Below are 18,931 nucleotides of genomic sequence, written 5' to 3'. Positions count from 1 at the left end.
ATTCCTATGTAAACAAAGTACTTAGAAACATAAACTTACTAAAAGAGAAGATTTATAATATATTGTTTGGAAACATAATTTAAAACTTTAAAAATTACAAATTCATAAGCTGCTAAATATTTTCTTATAAACCATATTTGTTGTCTTGTTTGTAACTTTATATTGCTTATCCAAAATATGCATTTTAATACAATCTCTACTCTTCACTCTTGAAAAAGCAACATATAGTTGACCGTAAGTAAAAACGAGTCTCTCATATATATTCCAACTTTTGCTAGAAATCTTCTTTGAGTTGTTACAATTATATCGCGCTTATTTATTGTGTCACCAATATCATCAACGATTAACGCTACAACTTAGAAGTTTTTGGCAGGCTGTAAGTCCTTACATCTTTTTGCCTTGTTCCAATAATGCACAACTTTAAATCCATACCGAGATCATTTTTAAAACAGTCACTTACCATCCGGTATCCTTGAACCAAAGGATTTTGAGAATCCAACATTGTCTTCAAGTAATTCATTATTTCTTTATCTAACATTTATGAACTTATTTCTGTGTCGTTGCGTAAGAAAATGGTTATGTGTTAAAACTAATTTAATTAAATTACTCATAATTTAGATTTTTCATATAAAAATATTAAAAATAATAAATGATGTTTTAAGATCCCCTTGTGTCATGACAATTATGATATATAATACGTAAATTCAGTTATTTCATATAATAATATTTATTTATGACTTTTTTAATAAGGTTTTATATATTTATGCACTATTAATTCAAAGTGGCAAACCAAATTTGGTGTGATTTATTTTAAAAATAAAACATTCATACCGATATTATTATATTATATTTTGTGTATATAAAAAAGATATTTAGGAAAATAAACATTGTCATGTAACATCCCAAAATTTCGAATAATAATTTATATATTATTTCTTATAACGGAAAAGTTTACTCGAGTTAGTAAATACATAAATAATAATAAAGAGGGCGAGATAAGTAAACTAATTAGATGGGTTAATCATGGACTAAAAAGGAAAGATATGCCTTAGGTCCATGGGCTTAAGGGGGTATAAATACCCTTTAAACCCTAAATCTTTCCATTTTTTATCCAACTTATCCATCTTATTCTCTCAACACCTCCCTAACACACACACAACCCTTTCATTTCGGCCGCAAGGAAGGAAGAGGAGATCCAAGATCAAACGAGCATTGGTCTTTGATTTACCTTCATTATTCAAGCTAGACATATGATCCAAGTTCTTAATCAAGCTAGTCGTGACTTACCAAACGTCTAAAGGTATGTGCTTTAACCTTAAAGGTTACGGTTTTATGAACGGTTAGCCATGAAAATTTAACATAGACTAGATCGGGTCTAGATAAATCATAAAGTTTCAAACTTGATAATTAATATGGACGTAAAGGACTCATGGTTAGATACGGTCCACGAATGAAACCCTAGATCTAGCTTAAAGAACGTTTTTAGGATTAAAGGTTCAATCTTTATGACTAGGATGGGTTAGATCTTGAATCCGTGAGGTTAACGGGTTGATAACGAACATAAAACGGTTAAGGAAGATTGAGGTTTAAATTATTAATAGATATAAAATATACGAACTGGATGCATCAGACCTGAGGTCTCGGCCTCCTTGAGTTCTCGGCCAAGGTGAGATCTCGGTCGGACCAGAGTTCTCGGTCAAGGTAGGTTCTCGGTGACCCATGTTCTCGGTCAACGACATGCGTTCTCGGTCAAACATGGATTTCGGTCAAACTTTGGTTCTCGGTCAACAGGGGTTCTCTGTTTAGAGTTCTCGGCTGACCCAGTTTTCTGTTTGGGCCTGATCCTAGTGGGCCTAAGTGCTTTAATGGACAGTTTGGGCCTGACCTTACTGAGTCCACAAACTTTAAGTCCATTATCCATCAAAACTAAGCAAGCCCAATTTAGAAAAATATTTTAAAATGTTAATGAAAAATGTGTTAAGACAGTCAATGAAAATAAAATTTTTCCAAGCTGACCTGGCAACTTAACCCAGCCAGGGGCTCTGCCCCTTGGACCCCGCTAGGGGCTGCCGCCCATAGAACCCCGCTGTCATGGGCGCTGCCCCCGGACCCCCGTTCGTTGTGGGTCATATAAAGATAGAATACGATATGAGTAGCAATAGTTAATTGATACATATAAACATTATACAGCTAGCCGTGCACAGCTCAAGAAGGGAATAACCATTAACGGTGAACGTAACCGCATTCAGGTGAGTTTTTAGCCCCATTCCTTGTTATGTTTTTGGGGCTGTGTGCATACTCGATTTGATTAGTTAACACACTTACCTTAAGTGGTAAGTGTATGCCTATTATGATATATGCGTATGTTATAAAAGAATGCTTGACGGTACATGAACGATCTTCGGATATTGCATGTACTGTCAGGAGATAGTTAGATGATGTGATTGTTTATATATATGTTGTATGTATGAAGTATGTACGTTATAGAATATGAGGATGAAAGAAAGTATGTAAAATATATAAATGAAAAGGAAAGTATGATATGAAGAAATTGACGGTAAAGGGTGGCAGACCCTAATAATATCTGTGAAGAAGGGTGGCAGACCCTAATAATATCTGTGAGGTTATAGGGCGAAAGGCTCTTTAGGGTGGCAGACCCTAATACTATCTGTGAGGTTATAGGGCGAAAGACTCTTTAAGGGTGGCAGACCCTAATAATATCTGTGAGGTTATAGGGCGAAAGGCTCTTTAAGGGTGGTAGACCCTAATAATATCTGTGAGGTTTGACCAATGTAAACGGACGAACATAACTAAACATGGATGAAAGAACTTAACTGAGCTAAAACCCAGTAAAAGTAAATATGAACAACAATGTGTTGGGTCTCAAAAGTCAATAAAACAATAAATTGTTGGGCGTAGAAAATTTAAATGAATGTCTAAACGGACAAACATAAATAAATGTAAACGAACGATCAAGAACATAAATATACAAACGAGACCTGCGTTTATGTTCGTTCGTTTAACTAGTTGAACAAAAAGTATTGTTCATGTTTGATCATTTATGGAATATACAAACTTCCCACCGAACCGTTCACTCAATATTCAGTCTGTTTACAGGCCTAAAAATTATGTATGTATATAGCATGCTTATCTCTAATTAATGTGTAGATAATGCTGATTAATAGTTTGTAGAGGTAACTGTTTCAGTCTTTTTACTTGTGAATAACTAAAAATGGGAACATATTAATATTTGGAAAGTGTCAAACGGGTCAAAAGTCTCTTACTCAAAGTGTATCTTTAATGCATAAATTCTCTTAGACGGTGTTATAAGTTAGCCGGTCATTGAAATATCACATATTTTCAATCATATTTGACACATTGTTTTAATGTTCTTTAAAGAAAAAAATTAAAATGTGTTTTGGGTTGACCCAATCAAACTCGACCCAAAAAGGGTCAGCTAAATTTGTTAAGAATAAAGTTGACCATCCTATAATCTTTTAACTGACATATATCTTGTTCATTATTTGCACAGAATCCAAAATCTGGAATAGAGGAATTTCATTTGCTTGATAAGGACAATAACCACACTCAAAACGGGACCCTCGATAACCAGCTCAACATACAGTCAGCTGATCATCATTTGCACAGAAACTCAGGTTTTTCAGAAGTCCACGAAGCTGTAGATGGTGAAGTTTTTGAACTCGTGACAAACAAAATTATTAGCAATCCCAGTCAGGAAAGTACAACCTCCATCCTCGGGAAGTTTTTCGGCACTGGTCCAACCGTTAAAGATGGTGGCCCCACAAGTTTTCTTGAGGTACGTGTTTACGTAATAAGATTGTGTTTTAGATTTTGCTAGTAAAACTGTAAAGTTTGAGCAAGCATGTGTTGCGTACATTAATGTAATGATAGGCCTGTAAACAAACCAAATGAACACAAACACGTTTTCTTGACTTACACGTTTAAATAATATGATTATGTTTTAGATTTTGTTTATAAAACTATAAAGTTTGAGCAAGCACGCGTTGCGTGCATTAATGTAGTGATAGGCCTGGCCTGTAAATGAACCAAATGAACACAAACATGGCATGTCCGTGTTAGTTTTCTATAACTTGAACTGAACAAACGATCGAACACAAACAGTTAAGCAAGCAGGGTTTTTTTTGTTCTTGTTCGTTTTTTAAGAAAATGAACTTGCTCATGTTCATCTGTTAACAGTATAACGAATGGTTCATGAATGCAAACAAACATAAACAAACGAATATAACTGAAATATAAACGAACATAACTGAGCCAACACCAATAAAGTAAATGTGAAATATTGATATGTGGGGCCTAATTGTAATATGTGATTTTTTAATGTAATAAAACTAGACAATATTGTAATGGGCCTAACCATAGCAGACAGAAACAACTTATCATGAACGAGACATGTGTTCATGTTTGTTTATCATAAACAAACAAAAATGAACTTCCTGGCGTTCGATTTACAAACTTTTTACTGAATGTTGGGTTCGTTTACCGATCTAATGATTTTTACTTTTTTGTCCTGCAGCAGAAGAGTAAACTAGACGATTCTTTTAATGTCCAATCATCTAAATTTGCTCAGTGGTTTAATGAAGACGGTATATTAATCTTCACATCTAATAATTTGTGTTTATCTGGTTTTATCCTCTTTATATGTGACAAATTTTATTTCTTTTTATTTAATATATTGCAGAAAAGAAACCTTTGGATAGTCTCTCATCTAGCAGACCAAATGACTTGCTTTCATTGATTGGTGGTGGTGACAAAGCTACCGACTCCATTGCACAAGAGTTACCATACAAGGGATTTGGGATTACCGAAACGCCGTCCGGCCCGAAACATTTGTTCAACAATTTTCGGCAGGAGCCTGTGCCACCTCCGGTTGCCGCAGTCCTTACATGTGAAGACCTTGAACAAACTATAATGTCAGAGTACAGTGAAAAGAGCTCAAATATGCCGCCACCTGTCCCCGATTGGAATGTTTCTAGCCAAGAAAATGCGAATGCTGTTACAGTTGATAATCTTGCAACTAATCACTTGCTTTCATTGTTACAAAAAGGACCCATTGTTGATAATGGACCGAATACAAACATCAGGCCTATTGAGGCTCATCTGGCCCATCCTATTTCTGAAAAGCCAAAAGATGGTACTAATCAGGAAGCGGCTACTACGGGTCAGAATCTGTCGCTTGAAGCCCTTTTTGGGAGCGCTTTCATGAAAGAGCTGCAGTCAGCTCAAGCACCTGTTTCTGCACAACGGGCCCCACCTGAGTCTGCTCATGCACCTAATGTTGATGGAACGGGGCCCACCATGACAAATTATGAAACCAACCCTTTGTTGTTAAAACAGAAACAGCCTGCCCAGTCAGATGATTCTCAAAACTGGTTGAACTTTGATGGTCAACGGGTGGGTGTTGACCCGCCCCGTGATTTTCAGCTTCCTGAAGAGGATAGCCTGATTTTAGATCCTGCAATTGCAAATGCCGGTTATTCGAATATAGGGAAAGTGTCAAGGCCACCTGCTGATGTGGCGTTTGATATATCTGAGAAACTTGCGGCTCTTAACTCTGGTAACCGATTTGTTCGTGGACCATATGACATGTTGGAGCCTGACAGACAATTTAGCAATAACCGGAGACCAATGTTTCATCCTTTAGATCCGAACCCAAACCCTCAACTTATGAATTCTCAGACCCTAATAATATCTGTGAAGAAGGGTGGCAGACCCTAATAATATCTGTGAGGTTATAGGGCGAAAGGCTCTTTAGGGTGGCAGACCCTAATACTATCTGTGAGGTTATAGGGCGAAAGGCTCTTTAGGGTGGCAGACCCTAATACTATCTGTGAGGTTATAGGGCGAAAGGCTCTTTAAGGGTGGCAGACCCTAATACTATCTGTGAGGTTATAGGGCGAAAGGCTCTTTAAGGGTGGCATACCCTAATAATATATGTGAGGTTATAGGGCGAAAGGCTCTTTAAAATATTTAAGTATATATGTAAAGAAAGATAAAATATGAAGTATGAAAGAAAGAAAGTATGAAAGTAAGAATGAAAGTATATACTTACGTATGTATGAAAGGAAGTAAAGAAGGATACGTATGTAATATAAGAATGAATTGTATGTTGATTGTATTAACTAGAACTCACTCAGCGTAGCTGACTTTTAGTATGCACGCAGGTGAGTAGAATGAGGCAGTTAGCTTGAGGAGGACACATGGCAGGGTTGGATGAAGCTGGCATCTGAGGATTTTGGTTATAATGTTTTATCACTATTTTTGACGTTGTGTTTTAAAAAGACAAATTATGGGTGACTGTAACGAATGGTTGACTATTTTATTATTCCGCGAAAGTTTTTAATTAACTCTGATTTTATAACTGCGTTTATGAGTAAATCCAACGTCCAAATGTGAGGCACCGATAACATGGCCTTACATGTCACGGATTTAAAATATAAATTTACAAAGACTAAGATTTTGTTGTAAAAAATAAATTATCTTAAAATAAAAAGAGAAATGTTCAACGCGTGTTAGTAAATCAAAAAACCATTTACCACAGAGGTGGAAAATATATAATATGTCATATATATGCATATATTTTACACTATAATGAATTGCAAAAAATTGTATTTCTAAGAAAAAATATAATTCTATATGAATTATAAGGTATTTATAAGAGTAAAATTACAAGTTCAATCATCTTTTAACTTAAACCATGAACCAAAATAATATACTAAGAAAAAAATGTAAAATCTATTTAATTCATATGTTACATGCCAAAAAACCTTGTAAAATTAAGAAAAATGTTCGAAATTATATGCTTTAATATGTTATAGGTTAGTGACCCGTGTACTAAACATGAGAAAATTATATTAAAAACGTCAATTATAAATATATGTTAATATATTATAAATTTTGTACTTATATGAACGAATAGTTTTATATAAATGTTATGTTTTTGAAATGTATCCAAAAATGGAATGTGTAAAAGCCATACCTAATAATTATAATCTTATGAAACTATTTCATTTACTGAACTACTCATTAAACTTTCTTTGAGAATGATCAAATAAGAATGCAAGTATTGTTATGATCCTTAAACTCTTCTTGTTTTAGCTTATCACATTTAAATACAAACGCATAAAATAATATAAAGACACTCAATTGAATGTTTATCAATCCACTTGTTGACACCATTACCATAAAAATAAAAAGTCAATCACAAAGTAAAAATAAAATTAGAAATAAAAAATATATATGTTTCAAAATTTGAGAAATCTTAAAATGACTTAATAATTTGATTAATTTTAATTTGTCTGAAAGTATTAAAATCTCGTAACAATAATATTATATAAGAAGTTTATAAACGTATTAAAATACAGTTATTCAAATATTGTTATTGATATGTAATTAAGGAAATCATTATCGTGAGTCAAATCAACTATTAATTGTTTGTCATAATCGTATTAATTATACATCTATATACCCATAAATAACTACATAATTATGGTAATACATTGAATAACTGACTGAAAGTTTTAAAACTGCAATATAACTTGTTGACCATTCAAAAAAAAATAACTACAATATAATAAAAATCTATAAGACCTAAATTCAAAACAAAACTCCACATATTGACTCAAGTCACAAATTTGTTAGCTATATAAACCAGAAATTCTAGAATGTATAAGTGAATATTGTGTATAAGTGAATAATAATCCTTCATTTTATAAGAAATGTAATTCCAGAATAATTAATTTAATAAACCAGGAATTTTTTTAATCTGTATATGTAAGGAAGTTCAATAAATACTAATATTATGAAATATCATAATTTATTTTCGTACATGGTAAAAATGAAAATTTGTTTAAAAATAGTACCATTAATTTAGCTGGACAAGAAAATTAATTGATTGACTTCTGAAGCTTGGAATATATTATTTTGTAATTTAAAATATTGTGTGAGTTAAACAAAAAGAATTCATAAATTAATTAAGCATGTTAAAAAAATGACATAACAAACATATTAAAATTGATGCTCTAATTTATTGGCAATAATAATGTATTTAAAGATAGTTAAACATTGACTATGATTTAAAGATAGTTAATGTATTGACTATTATTTAAAAATATGTCTAATGGTCATCTTATATAAGTTGACATTTAATATGAATTTAGAATTATTTAAATATTTATAAATTATAAAAAGGCTTGATATTTTATTTTCGTTTTGAATTATTTAATTGTGAAGAAAATTAAAGAAGTGTTTGTTGTATATGGAAATAATATGGTTGGACCAATAAGAAGATGTTATGTGTCCAAGAACTCTATTGCTTTAATAGTTTAGTTAGATTTTGTGTTTAGTTCAACAAAAGTATGTAAATATATATCTTCACATAAAGTCATTATGATATACATTAACATTTGGTTTAATATTTAATTGGGTTCTATGGTTTGTTTTTTTTTTCAGGCTGTAAAACCGGATGATTCTGTTGGAGGACGAAAATTTTCAAGGTCATCTTGGTATAATACTGTTAATATCTAATAATTTCATGACTTTTGTAAAAAACTTAAGTTTGTGTAATTAGTAACTTTTTTTATGTAGACAATGTTATTCTCTACTTGTTTGGTTGGGCTATCCGAATATTGATATATAGTTGTAGATTTATAATATCGATTGTTTATATACACTTTGTTAGTTATTAAATTTCAACCTCCTAGTGCTAGAATTAAGTTAATCCAAAGGATAAAAGCTACACATGAAACATAACCAAGGGAAGAAAATTGTAACTTTATCCAAACACACACATATATCATCATATAATATTATATCTATATCTATATACTCTCTCTCTCTCTCTCTAATTATTTTTATCTATCTTCCAAATTCTCCCATTCAATTCATCAACAACGATCAAATTCAATTGAAACCCTAACAAAATGCTGTTTATTTCTATTCAAATCCACCTATCTCAATTCGATTAATTCCTCCAATTTTCAATTCATCCGATCCAATCAAAACCCTAGCCTTCAATTTCAGATTCCCTAGATTTTGTATACATGTATGTGATGTGTTAGATGAATGCCGATGTATAAATTCATATTGATCTAATGGAAACGAGTACTCTCTATCGATAGATTAGGTTTAATTGACAAACGCAGACTTGGAGTGTTTGTACACTAGTTTTACCTACCTAGGGTTTTCACAGTTGTGAATAAGTTAGGGTTTTCTTTTTGTTTCGTGTTGCGAAATGAGCTTGGAGATTGACGATGACAGCTCCTTGGCTTCCAAATCGGTTATCGAGTCCGAAGAGTAATTACTGTGTTTTTGTTTGATGTTAGTTTGGGTTTTATGTGTTTAGTTTGTGGGTTTTTAATTGTGTTTAATACATGATGATGATTCAGGAGACCGAGAATTTCGTATACGAAAGACTTTCTTATTTCGTTGAGTGAGTTGGAAATTTGCAAAACTTTGCCCAGTGGATTTGACCAGTCAATTCTGAGGTAGATTCTTCTACAATTTTGTATTATGTCAAGTAGGGATGAGTATTTTGGTGCCGCTATTAGATTCGACAACCATATTTCTTGAAATTTGGTACGGTACGGTACCAATACAATACAGAGAGAGAATATTTTGTAACGGGTATTGGTACTGATAGATGATACTGTATTCAATACTCACCGTTCCTTAAAATTCGGTATGGTATTGTTGGTACCGGTATTTATCTCATCCCTAATGTGAAGTTGTGAACTATTGAAGAAATTAAATTTACTGTTGTGTTGTATGATGTGATTGTATTGATGTTTGGTTTATTAATATTAGGGAGTTTGAAGAGAATAGCATACAGGATCGGCCGAGAACTCACGGAAGTTTGCCGTTACAGGGCTTTCGACGTCATGATTACAGCTCATCACCACCTACAAGGGGTGATTCAGGAAGTTACTCTCGTGGAGGTTATGGAAGGTGGGATAGTCGGTCTTCTGGATGGAGTGAGAAAGATGGGGATTCGCAGTCTGATACGCATCAAGGTTGGTTTTTTCAGTGAATAGTTGATATGGTTGACAATCATCGTGAATATCGTGTTATCATTATTTCGTTAACTTGCTTTAAAGTCTGCAACTAGATTATTGGGGACCAATCGTTTGCTAATGATATATCAGATTTATAAATTTTTGTCTTCGAAAATGCCTTGTTTTTAAGTCTTCGAATTTATGACTGGACTATTATTTAGAGCATGTTGTGTTAGGAAGTAGAAAGACAGCCAGCCAAGTTGCCTCTGTGCATGTATGTTATTGCATTGACTGATGAAATATATCAAAGTTGGAATAATAATTATAACTTTTTACAGTTAAACGGAATTTTAGACATGCTCTGCTTCATATTAGCTATTAAATGTTTAGTGAGAGTTTAAGGCGTGCTTGTGATTATTTGCGTATCGGGTGGTTTACTAGTAGCCATTTTAAGATATTCTCTTGTTTGTAATCTTTGAACTACTTTTTATTTTGTTTTGTTTTATTTACCAAATACGCTACTCGTTGACTACCATTAACTGCTCTAAAGACAGATCTTTCCGTTTGATGTGATGATATCATATTATTAGTATGGTGATACACAGTGTGAAAGTAGAAAACCTATAATGTGCTATATATAATTCCAAAAAAGTTTCATTGATTGGATCACGTGTCTTAACAGCCAAGCAGCATTTATGATTGAAAAATTAGGGCTCCCGAATTCCCTATATACGTGTTTGTATGCATTTATATTAATCATCGTATTCTTATTCAGATTCTGGAAGGTCTAATTATGGAAATCAATCTCGGCGACCATGGCAAAATTCCGAGCATGATGGACTTCTTGGCAGTGGTTCTTTTCCAAGACCCTCGGGATTTGCAGGTGGGACCTCTGCTTCAAAGGGCTCCACAAATGAACACTATCATCTTAATAAGAGTAGCGAGGCGTATCAACCACCTCGCCCTTTCAAGGTTTTAATCTATAAATTTGCTTTCGTTAACCTTTTTTGAATCAGTATAAATTCTTTTCCAAATGAATCTCTGTCTGTGAATGTGTTATTAAGTGGTGGCAATTTCAACCCATTTACTTATGAATAGGCATGCAAGCAAACCGAATGAGCACGAATGGAGCATGTTCGTGTTTGTTCGTTTAACTTTAACAGAATAAACAATCAAACTTGAACAATCAGTCGAACAGGGTTTCCTTGTTGATGTTCGTTAAGAAAATGAGTGTGTTCGCTTATGCTCGTTTGTTAATAGTATACGTTAATGCTTCGTGAATGAACGTGATTGATAATAAATGAAAAAACATAATTTAGCGAACAACAATTAAAAGTAAATATGTACATAAGTCTGTTGCGCCTAAAATATCTCTAAAACTAGACTAAATTGTAATGGCCAATCGCAAAACTAGAATAAATTGTATTCTTGCTATTTTATTTCTAAATGGTAAAATCGCAAAAGTTACCTCATATGTGTGTGTAACTGTGTATTCTTATATTCATATTTATTGTTTTGTTAGGCGGGCCCGCCTTCCCGTCCAAACACTCACGATTCTTTCAATGATGAAACATTTGGTTCCATTGAGACAACAAGCCAAGATAGAGCAGAAGAAGAAAGGAAAAGAAGAGGTAACATATTTGTATAAACTACATTTCCTAAATTTGTTTTCTGTTGGTGGTTACAGATTGATGGTCTGGACAGTTGACTTATGCTTTCTAATTTTCTTTCAGCTTCTTTTGAGTTAATGAGGAAGGAGCAACAGAAAGTGTTACAAGAAAAACAGAAAATGAATGCAAATAAGGTTAAAAGTGATGACTTTACAGACCTTGTTTTGGAGGAGATTAAGGAAGAAGAGGTTCTAAAGGATGATTCTGGGAAATCATCTATGATATCGAAGTCCTCAAAACCGCGCCCACTTGTACCCCCGGGATTTAAAAGTACAATACTTGAGAAGAGTTCAACCACAAAAACGATTTCTTCAATTGAAAAAGAGGTAAGTTATCTAAAGATATAAAGTTATTATGTCTGTAAATGAACCAAACGAACAGGAATGAATAATGTTTGTTTTTGTTCGTTTAACTTTAACTGAACAAACGATTGAACATGAACAGCTACACAAACGTGTTTTTTTTGTAAGTGTTCATTCATTAATAAATTGAATGTGTTCGTGCTAGTTTATGTTTGTTCGTTAGCAATTAGAGTGAGCGTTTGACCAATGTAAACGGACGAACATAACTAAACATGGATGAAAGAACTTAACTGAGCTAAAACCCAGTAAAAGTAAATATGAACAACAATGTGTTGGGTCTCAAAAGTCAATAAAACAATAAATTGTTGGGCGTAGAAAATTTAAATGAATGTCTAAACGGACAAACATAAATAAATGTAAACGAACGATCAAGAACATAAATATACAAACGAGACCTGCGTTTATGTTCGTTCGTTTAACTAGTTGAACAAAAAGTATTGTTCATGTTTGTTCATTTATGGAATATACAAACTTCCCACCGAACCGTTCACTCAATATTCAGTCTGTTTACAGGCCTAAAAATTATGTATGTATATAGCATGCTTATCTCTAATTAATGTGTAGATAATGCTGATTAATAGTTTGTAGAGGTAACTGTTTCAGTCTTTTTACTTGTGAATAACTAAAAATGGGAACATATTAATATTTGGAAAGTGTCAAACGGGTCAAAAGTCTCTTACTCAAAGTGTATCTTTAATGCATAAATTCTCTTAGACGGTGTTATAAGTTAGCCGGTCATTGAAATATCACATATTTTCAATCATATTTGACACATTGTTTTAATGTTCTTTAAAGAAAAAAATTAAAATGTGTTTTGGGTTGACCCAATCAAACTCGACCCAAAAAGGGTCAGCTAAATTTGTTAAGAATAAAGTTGACCATCCTATAATCTTTTAACTGACATATATCTTGTTCATTATTTGCACAGAATCCAAAATCTGGAATAGAGGAATTTCATTTGCTTGATAAGGACAATAACCACACTCAAAACGGGACCCTCGATAACCAGCTCAACATACAGTCGGCTGATCATCATTTGCACAGAAACTCAGGTTTTTCAGAAGTCCACGAAGCTGTCGATGGTGAAGTTTTTGAACTCGTGACAAACAAAATTATTAGCAATCCCAGTCAGGAAAGTACAACCTCCATCCTCGGGAAGTTTTTCGGCACTGGTCTAACCGTTAAAGATGGTGGCCCCACAAGTTTTCTTGAGGTACGTGTTTACGTAATAAGATTGTGTTTTAGATTTTGCTAGTAAAACTGTAAAGTTTGAGCAAGCATGTGTTGCGTACATTAATGTAATGATAGGCCTGTAAACAAACCAAATGAACACAAACACGTTTTCTTGACTTACACGTTTAAATAATATGATTATGTTTTAGATTTTGTTAATAAAATTATAAAGTTTGAGCAAGCACGCGTTGCGTGCATTAATGTAGTGATAGGCCTTGCCTGTAAATGAACCAAATGAACACAAACATGGCATGTCCGTGTTAGTTTTCTATAACTTGAACTGAACAAACGATCGAACACAAACAGTTAAGCAAGCAGGGTTTTTTTTGTTCTTGTTCGTTTTTTAAGAAAATGAACTTGCTCATGTTCATCTGTTAACAGTATAACGAATGGTTCATGAATGTAAACAAACATAAACAAACGAATATAACTGAAATATAAACGAACATAACTGAGCCAACACCAATAAAGTAAATGTGAAATATTGATATGTGGGGCCTAATTGTAATATGTGATTTTTTAATGTAATAAAACTAGACAATATTGTAATGGGCCTAACCATAGCAGACAGAAACAACTTATCATGAACGAGACATGTGTTCATGTTTGTTTATCATAAACAAACAAAAATGAACTTCCTGGCGTTCGATTTACAAACTTTTTACTGAATGTTGGGTTCGTTTACCGATCTAATGATTTTTACTTTTTTGTCCTGCAGCAGAAGAGTAAACTAGACGATTCTTTTAATGTCCAATCATCTAAATTTGCTCAGTGGTTTAATGAAGACGGTATATTAATCTTCACATCTAATAATTTGTGTTTATCTGGTTTTATCCTCTTTATATGTGACAAATTTTATTTCTTTTTATTTAATATATTGCAGAAAAGAAACCTTTGGATAGTCTCTCATCTAGCAGACCAAATGACTTGCTTTCATTGATTGGTGGTGGTGACAAAGCTACCGACTCCATTGCACAAGAGTTACCATACAAGGGATTTGGGATTACCGAAACGCCGTCCGGCCCGAAACATTTGTTCAACAATTTTCGGCAGGAGCCTGTGCCACCTCCGGTTGCCGCAGTCCTTACATGTGAAGACCTTGAACAAACTATAATGTCAGAGTACAGTGAAAAGAGCTCAAATATGCCGCCACCTGTCCCCGATTGGAATGTTTCTAGCCAAGAAAATGCAAATGCTGTTACAGTTGATAATCTTGCAACTAATCATTTGCTTTCATTGTTACAAAAAGGACCCATTGTTGATAATGGGCCGAATACAAACATCAGGCCTATTGAGGCTCATCTGGCCCATCCTATTTCTGAAAAGCCAAAAGATGGTACTAATCAGGAAGCGGCTACTACGGGTCAGAATCTGTCGCTTGAAGCCCTTTTTGGGAGCGCTTTCATGAAAGAGCTGCAGTCAGCTCAAGCACCTGTTTCTGCACAACGGGCCCCACCTGAGTCTGCTCATGCACCTAATGTTGATGGAACGGGGCCCACCATGACAAATTATGAAACCAACCCTTTGTTGTTAAAACAGAAACAGCCTGCCCAGTCAGATGATTCTCAAAACTGGTTGAACTTTGATGGTCAACGGGTGGGTGTTGACCCGCCCCGTGATTTTCAGCTTCCTGAAGAGGATAGCCTGATTTTAGATCCTGCAATTGCAAATGCCGGTTATTCGAATATAGGGAAAGTGTCAAGGCCACCTGCTGATGTGGCGTTTGATATATCTGAGAAACTTGCGGCTCTTAACTCTGGTAACCGATTTGTTCGTGGACCATATGACATGTTGGAGCCTGACAGACAATTTAGCAATAACCGGAGACCAATGTTTCATCCTTTAGATCCGAACCCAAACCCTCAACTTATGAATTCTCAGATGAGATTTCCCGAGCATCTTATGCAACGTGACAGTCATGTTAACCAACAGTTTCCAGGAAGTATGCCAGTTGGCCCAGGAAGTATGCCGGTTGGCCCGGTTTCTTTTAATCATCCTGATGCTAGGGTTACAGGGTTTGATATTCCTGTTAATGTTCATCCTCAAATGTTGCCACAAATGAGGATGCAAAACAATGTCCCACCACCTCACATGCTGCGTGATCTTCAGAGACCTCAAGCATCCGGTTTTATGCCAGATCATGGGTTCCCGTTTCCAAATCAGCAGCAGACCAACATTGGTGGACTCGGTTTGCCATTATCTGGTAATTTCTTCGTACTTTTATTTAGGGTGTTTGTCATTGTGTTTTGAAACCCTAGGGGTGTTAAGTGGACCATGATCGCGTGTAGGAGTGTTCATCAGTTTTGTTTATTGTTATTTGGTTTGGCGTATTATTTGGGCATAACCGAAAACTGGACAGAACTGATCTGGTAAGGCTCAAACCGTATCGAACAACTGTTATTTGTTAGTTGGTTTACTTGGGTTATTCCGTTTGAACTGATTTCAACATTTATTAAACAAAGACCAAATTGGTAACTTGGTTTCAGTTTAGAATTGAACCAAAAACCAAATAATGAGTACCCTTAATGGCATGTAGGGCTGTCATTACATGTCAAACATGACACGATAAGACATGATACGACAAGACACGATGACCTGTGGTACTAAACATGAACACGACTCGATAACTAATCGTGCCATTTTTTCCAAACACGAACACAAACCTGTTAACTAATAGGTTAACACGTTAAGACCTGTTAAAGGGGCCTGTTTAAAGCCACATCGAATAATACATGTGTATGAAACACAAAGGTTCAAAACGGGCATAAATGTCTTAAATAATACATAATCCATAATATATTTAAAACAAAATACCTCAAATCTATAACATACTTGAAACAAAAAGCTATTGAATCAAACCATAACATTCATTTAAAATATAATATCGGGTTTTGACGGGCAGGAGTGAAACGTCGTATCTAGGTGGACTTTAGGTTTAGGACTTTATGTGTGTATATTATTATTTTTTTAAATTAAAAATCTAAACCTGTTACTAACAGGCTAACATGTCTTTAACCCATAGTTGTTGGTAGCGTACGATAGCAACAAGCTACCTATACGCTATGTAGAGATAGCGATCAAATAGCGAGCACTATTTTATGTTTAGCGATACACTAGAATTTTTTCTATAAATAAAAATAATGTATTTTTATACATATATTTAACAAAAAAATGTTTTTATAAGTATATTGTCCAGCTAAAATATAGGGTTTAGTATCGCTATTTCTATTAAAAAAAATTAAATAAACCTGAAGATCGCTATTCAGCGCTAAATATGAGAGAGCGATGAACTTCTACTATGCTACAGAGTTTGCTATAGTGAGTACTATCACGCCATTGACAACTATGCTACCTATTAAGACACGAAACTAGTTAAGCTCAAACCCAAACCTGTTAACACCCGTATCGTGTCGTGTTAACAGGTCCGTGTCAAACCCAAACTTGTTAAAACCCCTGTCGTGCCATTGGCACAAGTGTTGCATGTTGACACGAACATGACCCATTTGACACGAAACTTTGTTTTGTTTCTTTTTGCATATTAATAGTTACAGTTTTACAATTTAAAATTACTATCAAAATTTTAATTTAATTTAATTTCTTATTTTTTAAATTTTGGCTTAAAATACCCAATCTATTTTAAGTATAACATAACAATATATAGTGTTTTATTTATATAAATAAATAGGTTAAAACGGCCGTTAACCCACCACAACCTGTTTAGTTAAATGTCTTTGCGTGTTTGACGCAAATCCATTTAGACACAACCCAAACTTGCAAGTTTCATGATAGGTTCGTGTCAGAAATTCACACCCTTTTATGAAGTAAGATGTAAAATGGAAAACTCAGATAAACAAGTTTTCTTCTTCAACTTTCTTTTGTTTTACTAATGCTGAACTTGTGGGTCCCAGCTGGTGATGGTAGCAGTGGAAGCAACCATCCGGAAGCATTTCAGAGGATGATGGAGATGGAGCGGTGGGCCCAGTCAAAGCAGCAGGTACGTCCGGTGAACACAGGGCATAACCAGGGGATGTATGGGCAGGGGCATGAGTTGGATATGGGCTTCCGATACAGATAGATGATCGTTGTGGTGTCGTGTACATGGGTTGTTGTTTGCTACCCAAATCCGCATTTTGTAGCAAAGATGTGGAAAAGTTGTTTGTTTAGATTGTTGGACAAAGTATTCTAGTTCTTTCTTTATACCATTTGCTGCTGAGATTCTGGATGTAGATTCCTGATGTTTTATGTTGTAATGCATATTTACTTACAGGGTTAGTTTTGTTTATTGGTGTACTTACTCATGCTATCATAAGAACATAGACAAAAAGTATATGTTTTGAGTCAGGTTTTGAGTCGGGTAATATAACCTGTTACTAAACGGAACGGGTTGGTCTGAGCATGAGCCGTTTAATAAATGGGTTCATGTTCATAAACGGTTCAACCCTTTTAACCTGTTTTAAAGTTATCTTTAAAACTTTTCAATGTCAATTTTTGAAAGGGGTTATATGAAAAATATTAACAAGTTTTGTACTTAGATTTTTAGTTCCTATGAACGTTAACTATTTGTTTTTAGAAGTGAAGTCAATTGAAAAAAACACAAAACACACAAAGGGTTCATTTGAGATGGTTTTTAATTGTTTAAATTGTTATCAAGTCAGTGGCCACTAAAAGTTAGTATAGAAATTGTTAGGTATATGTGGTTTAGTGTAGGTATGTGCCATTCTTTGGTGTGCAGTGTGGTGCAGTAGTAAGAACTACTAAACTAGCGTAGGTATGTGCCATTCTTTGGTATATGTGGGTTCGTTTTTCGGGTCGGGTTCTTTGGGTTTCAAAGTTTTAAATCTTGACACGAAACCCAACCCGAATCTCTCACGGGTTTTTTAGGTTTGGGTAATTCGGGTTTGGGTTTTTTCGTGTTGGGTTAACCGGGTTTCGAATATCCTTGAAAAGAAAACAAAAAAATTTAACTATAATGCTAAAATTAAAACAACATATTATTCTTTGCTCGTAAGCAAATAATCAAATAATAAACCAACATAACTTGATAAAACAATCCAAAAGAAGAGTAAAACTAAGTCGAACCATAATCGTCTTTTATCGGGTGTGATTTGATTGTTCAATTACGGCTGCTATTAGTAATAAACTGAAAACATAAATTAACAATAAACAATGGATCTATTATAGTTGTAATGAAAACAATATATTAGGATCAGATTCTAATAACGTTAATGGCTAAGACTAAACCTATTATACCTAAAAAATATATTTAATTTCAAAACTAAAGTTTATTCGGGTTGACCCGAAACTTATAAATCAAACCGAGAACCAACCCGAATTACTTCGGTTCGTAGGGCTGTAAATGAACAGAATGAACACGAACAAGGTCTTGTTCGTGTTCGTTCGTTAAGGAAATAATGTGTTCACGAACGGTTCATGAACACTTACTGAACGAGATTTTATGTTCGTGTTCGTTCATTAAGGAAAAGAATGTGTTCACTAACACAAACGAACACAAATAAAATCAACAGAGCCTAGCGATTGAGACCAACGTATTCATCAATGTGAATAATGAAAGCCTGTAAACGAATCGAACAAACACAAACAAGGGCATATATGTGTTCGTTCATTTAACTTTAAA

General features: G+C 34.2%; 2 protein-coding genes across 2 annotated transcripts; both read left to right on the top strand.

Annotated features, from left to right (window-relative positions):
- The first annotated feature begins 3,478 nt into the window (after positions 1 to 3,478).
- LOC143573880 (uncharacterized) lies at positions 3,479 to 5,757 on the top strand. The gene is made up of 3 exons (XM_077058651.1): positions 3,479 to 3,817; positions 4,556 to 4,625; positions 4,721 to 5,757. Exon 3 carries the CDS (start codon positions 4,951 to 4,953, stop codon positions 5,755 to 5,757), a length of 807 nt encoding a protein of 268 aa, XP_076914766.1. The 5' UTR covers positions 3,479 to 3,817; positions 4,556 to 4,625; positions 4,721 to 4,950.
- Positions 5,758 to 9,348: 3,591 nt separating this feature from the next.
- LOC143573881 (uncharacterized) lies at positions 9,349 to 17,568 on the top strand. Its single transcript, XM_077058652.1, has 9 exons — positions 9,349 to 9,524; positions 9,844 to 10,049; positions 10,807 to 11,003; positions 11,554 to 11,662; positions 11,765 to 12,027; positions 12,992 to 13,276; positions 14,015 to 14,084; positions 14,180 to 15,499; positions 17,205 to 17,568. The coding sequence occupies exons 5-9, from the start codon at positions 11,779 to 11,781 to the stop codon at positions 17,369 to 17,371; spliced, it is 2,091 nt and encodes a 696-aa protein (XP_076914767.1). The 5' UTR covers positions 9,349 to 9,524; positions 9,844 to 10,049; positions 10,807 to 11,003; positions 11,554 to 11,662; positions 11,765 to 11,778; the 3' UTR covers positions 17,372 to 17,568.
- Positions 17,569 to 18,931: the final 1,363 nt, after the last annotated feature.

The sequence above is a fragment of the Bidens hawaiensis genome, unplaced genomic scaffold (genome assembly GCF_021521415.1).
Source record: "Bidens hawaiensis isolate Kalapana, Puna unplaced genomic scaffold, B.hawaiensis_p1.1 tig00026669_1, whole genome shotgun sequence".
Lineage (NCBI taxonomy): Eukaryota > Viridiplantae > Streptophyta > Magnoliopsida > Asterales > Asteraceae > Bidens > Bidens hawaiensis.
Note: the sequence above shows the minus strand (reverse complement) of the source record. Positions and strands in the feature narration are given on the sequence as shown.

What these genes read in the sequence shown, in the direction of transcription:
- LOC143573880 (XM_077058651.1), top strand. Translation starts at nt 4,951, where the DNA reads ATGTCAGAGTACAGTGAAAAGAGCTCAAATATGCCGCCACCTGTCCCC.
- LOC143573881 (XM_077058652.1), top strand. Translation starts at nt 11,779, where the DNA reads ATGAGGAAGGAGCAACAGAAAGTGTTACAAGAAAAACAGAAAATGAAT. An exon ending in TTTCTTCAATTGAAAAAGAG is followed by an intron (nt 12,028 to 12,991) that starts GTAAGTTATCTA and finishes TTATTTGCACAG; the next exon opens with AATCCAAAATCTGGAATAGA. An exon ending in GCCCCACAAGTTTTCTTGAG is followed by an intron (nt 13,277 to 14,014) that starts GTACGTGTTTAC and finishes TTTGTCCTGCAG; the next exon opens with CAGAAGAGTAAACTAGACGA.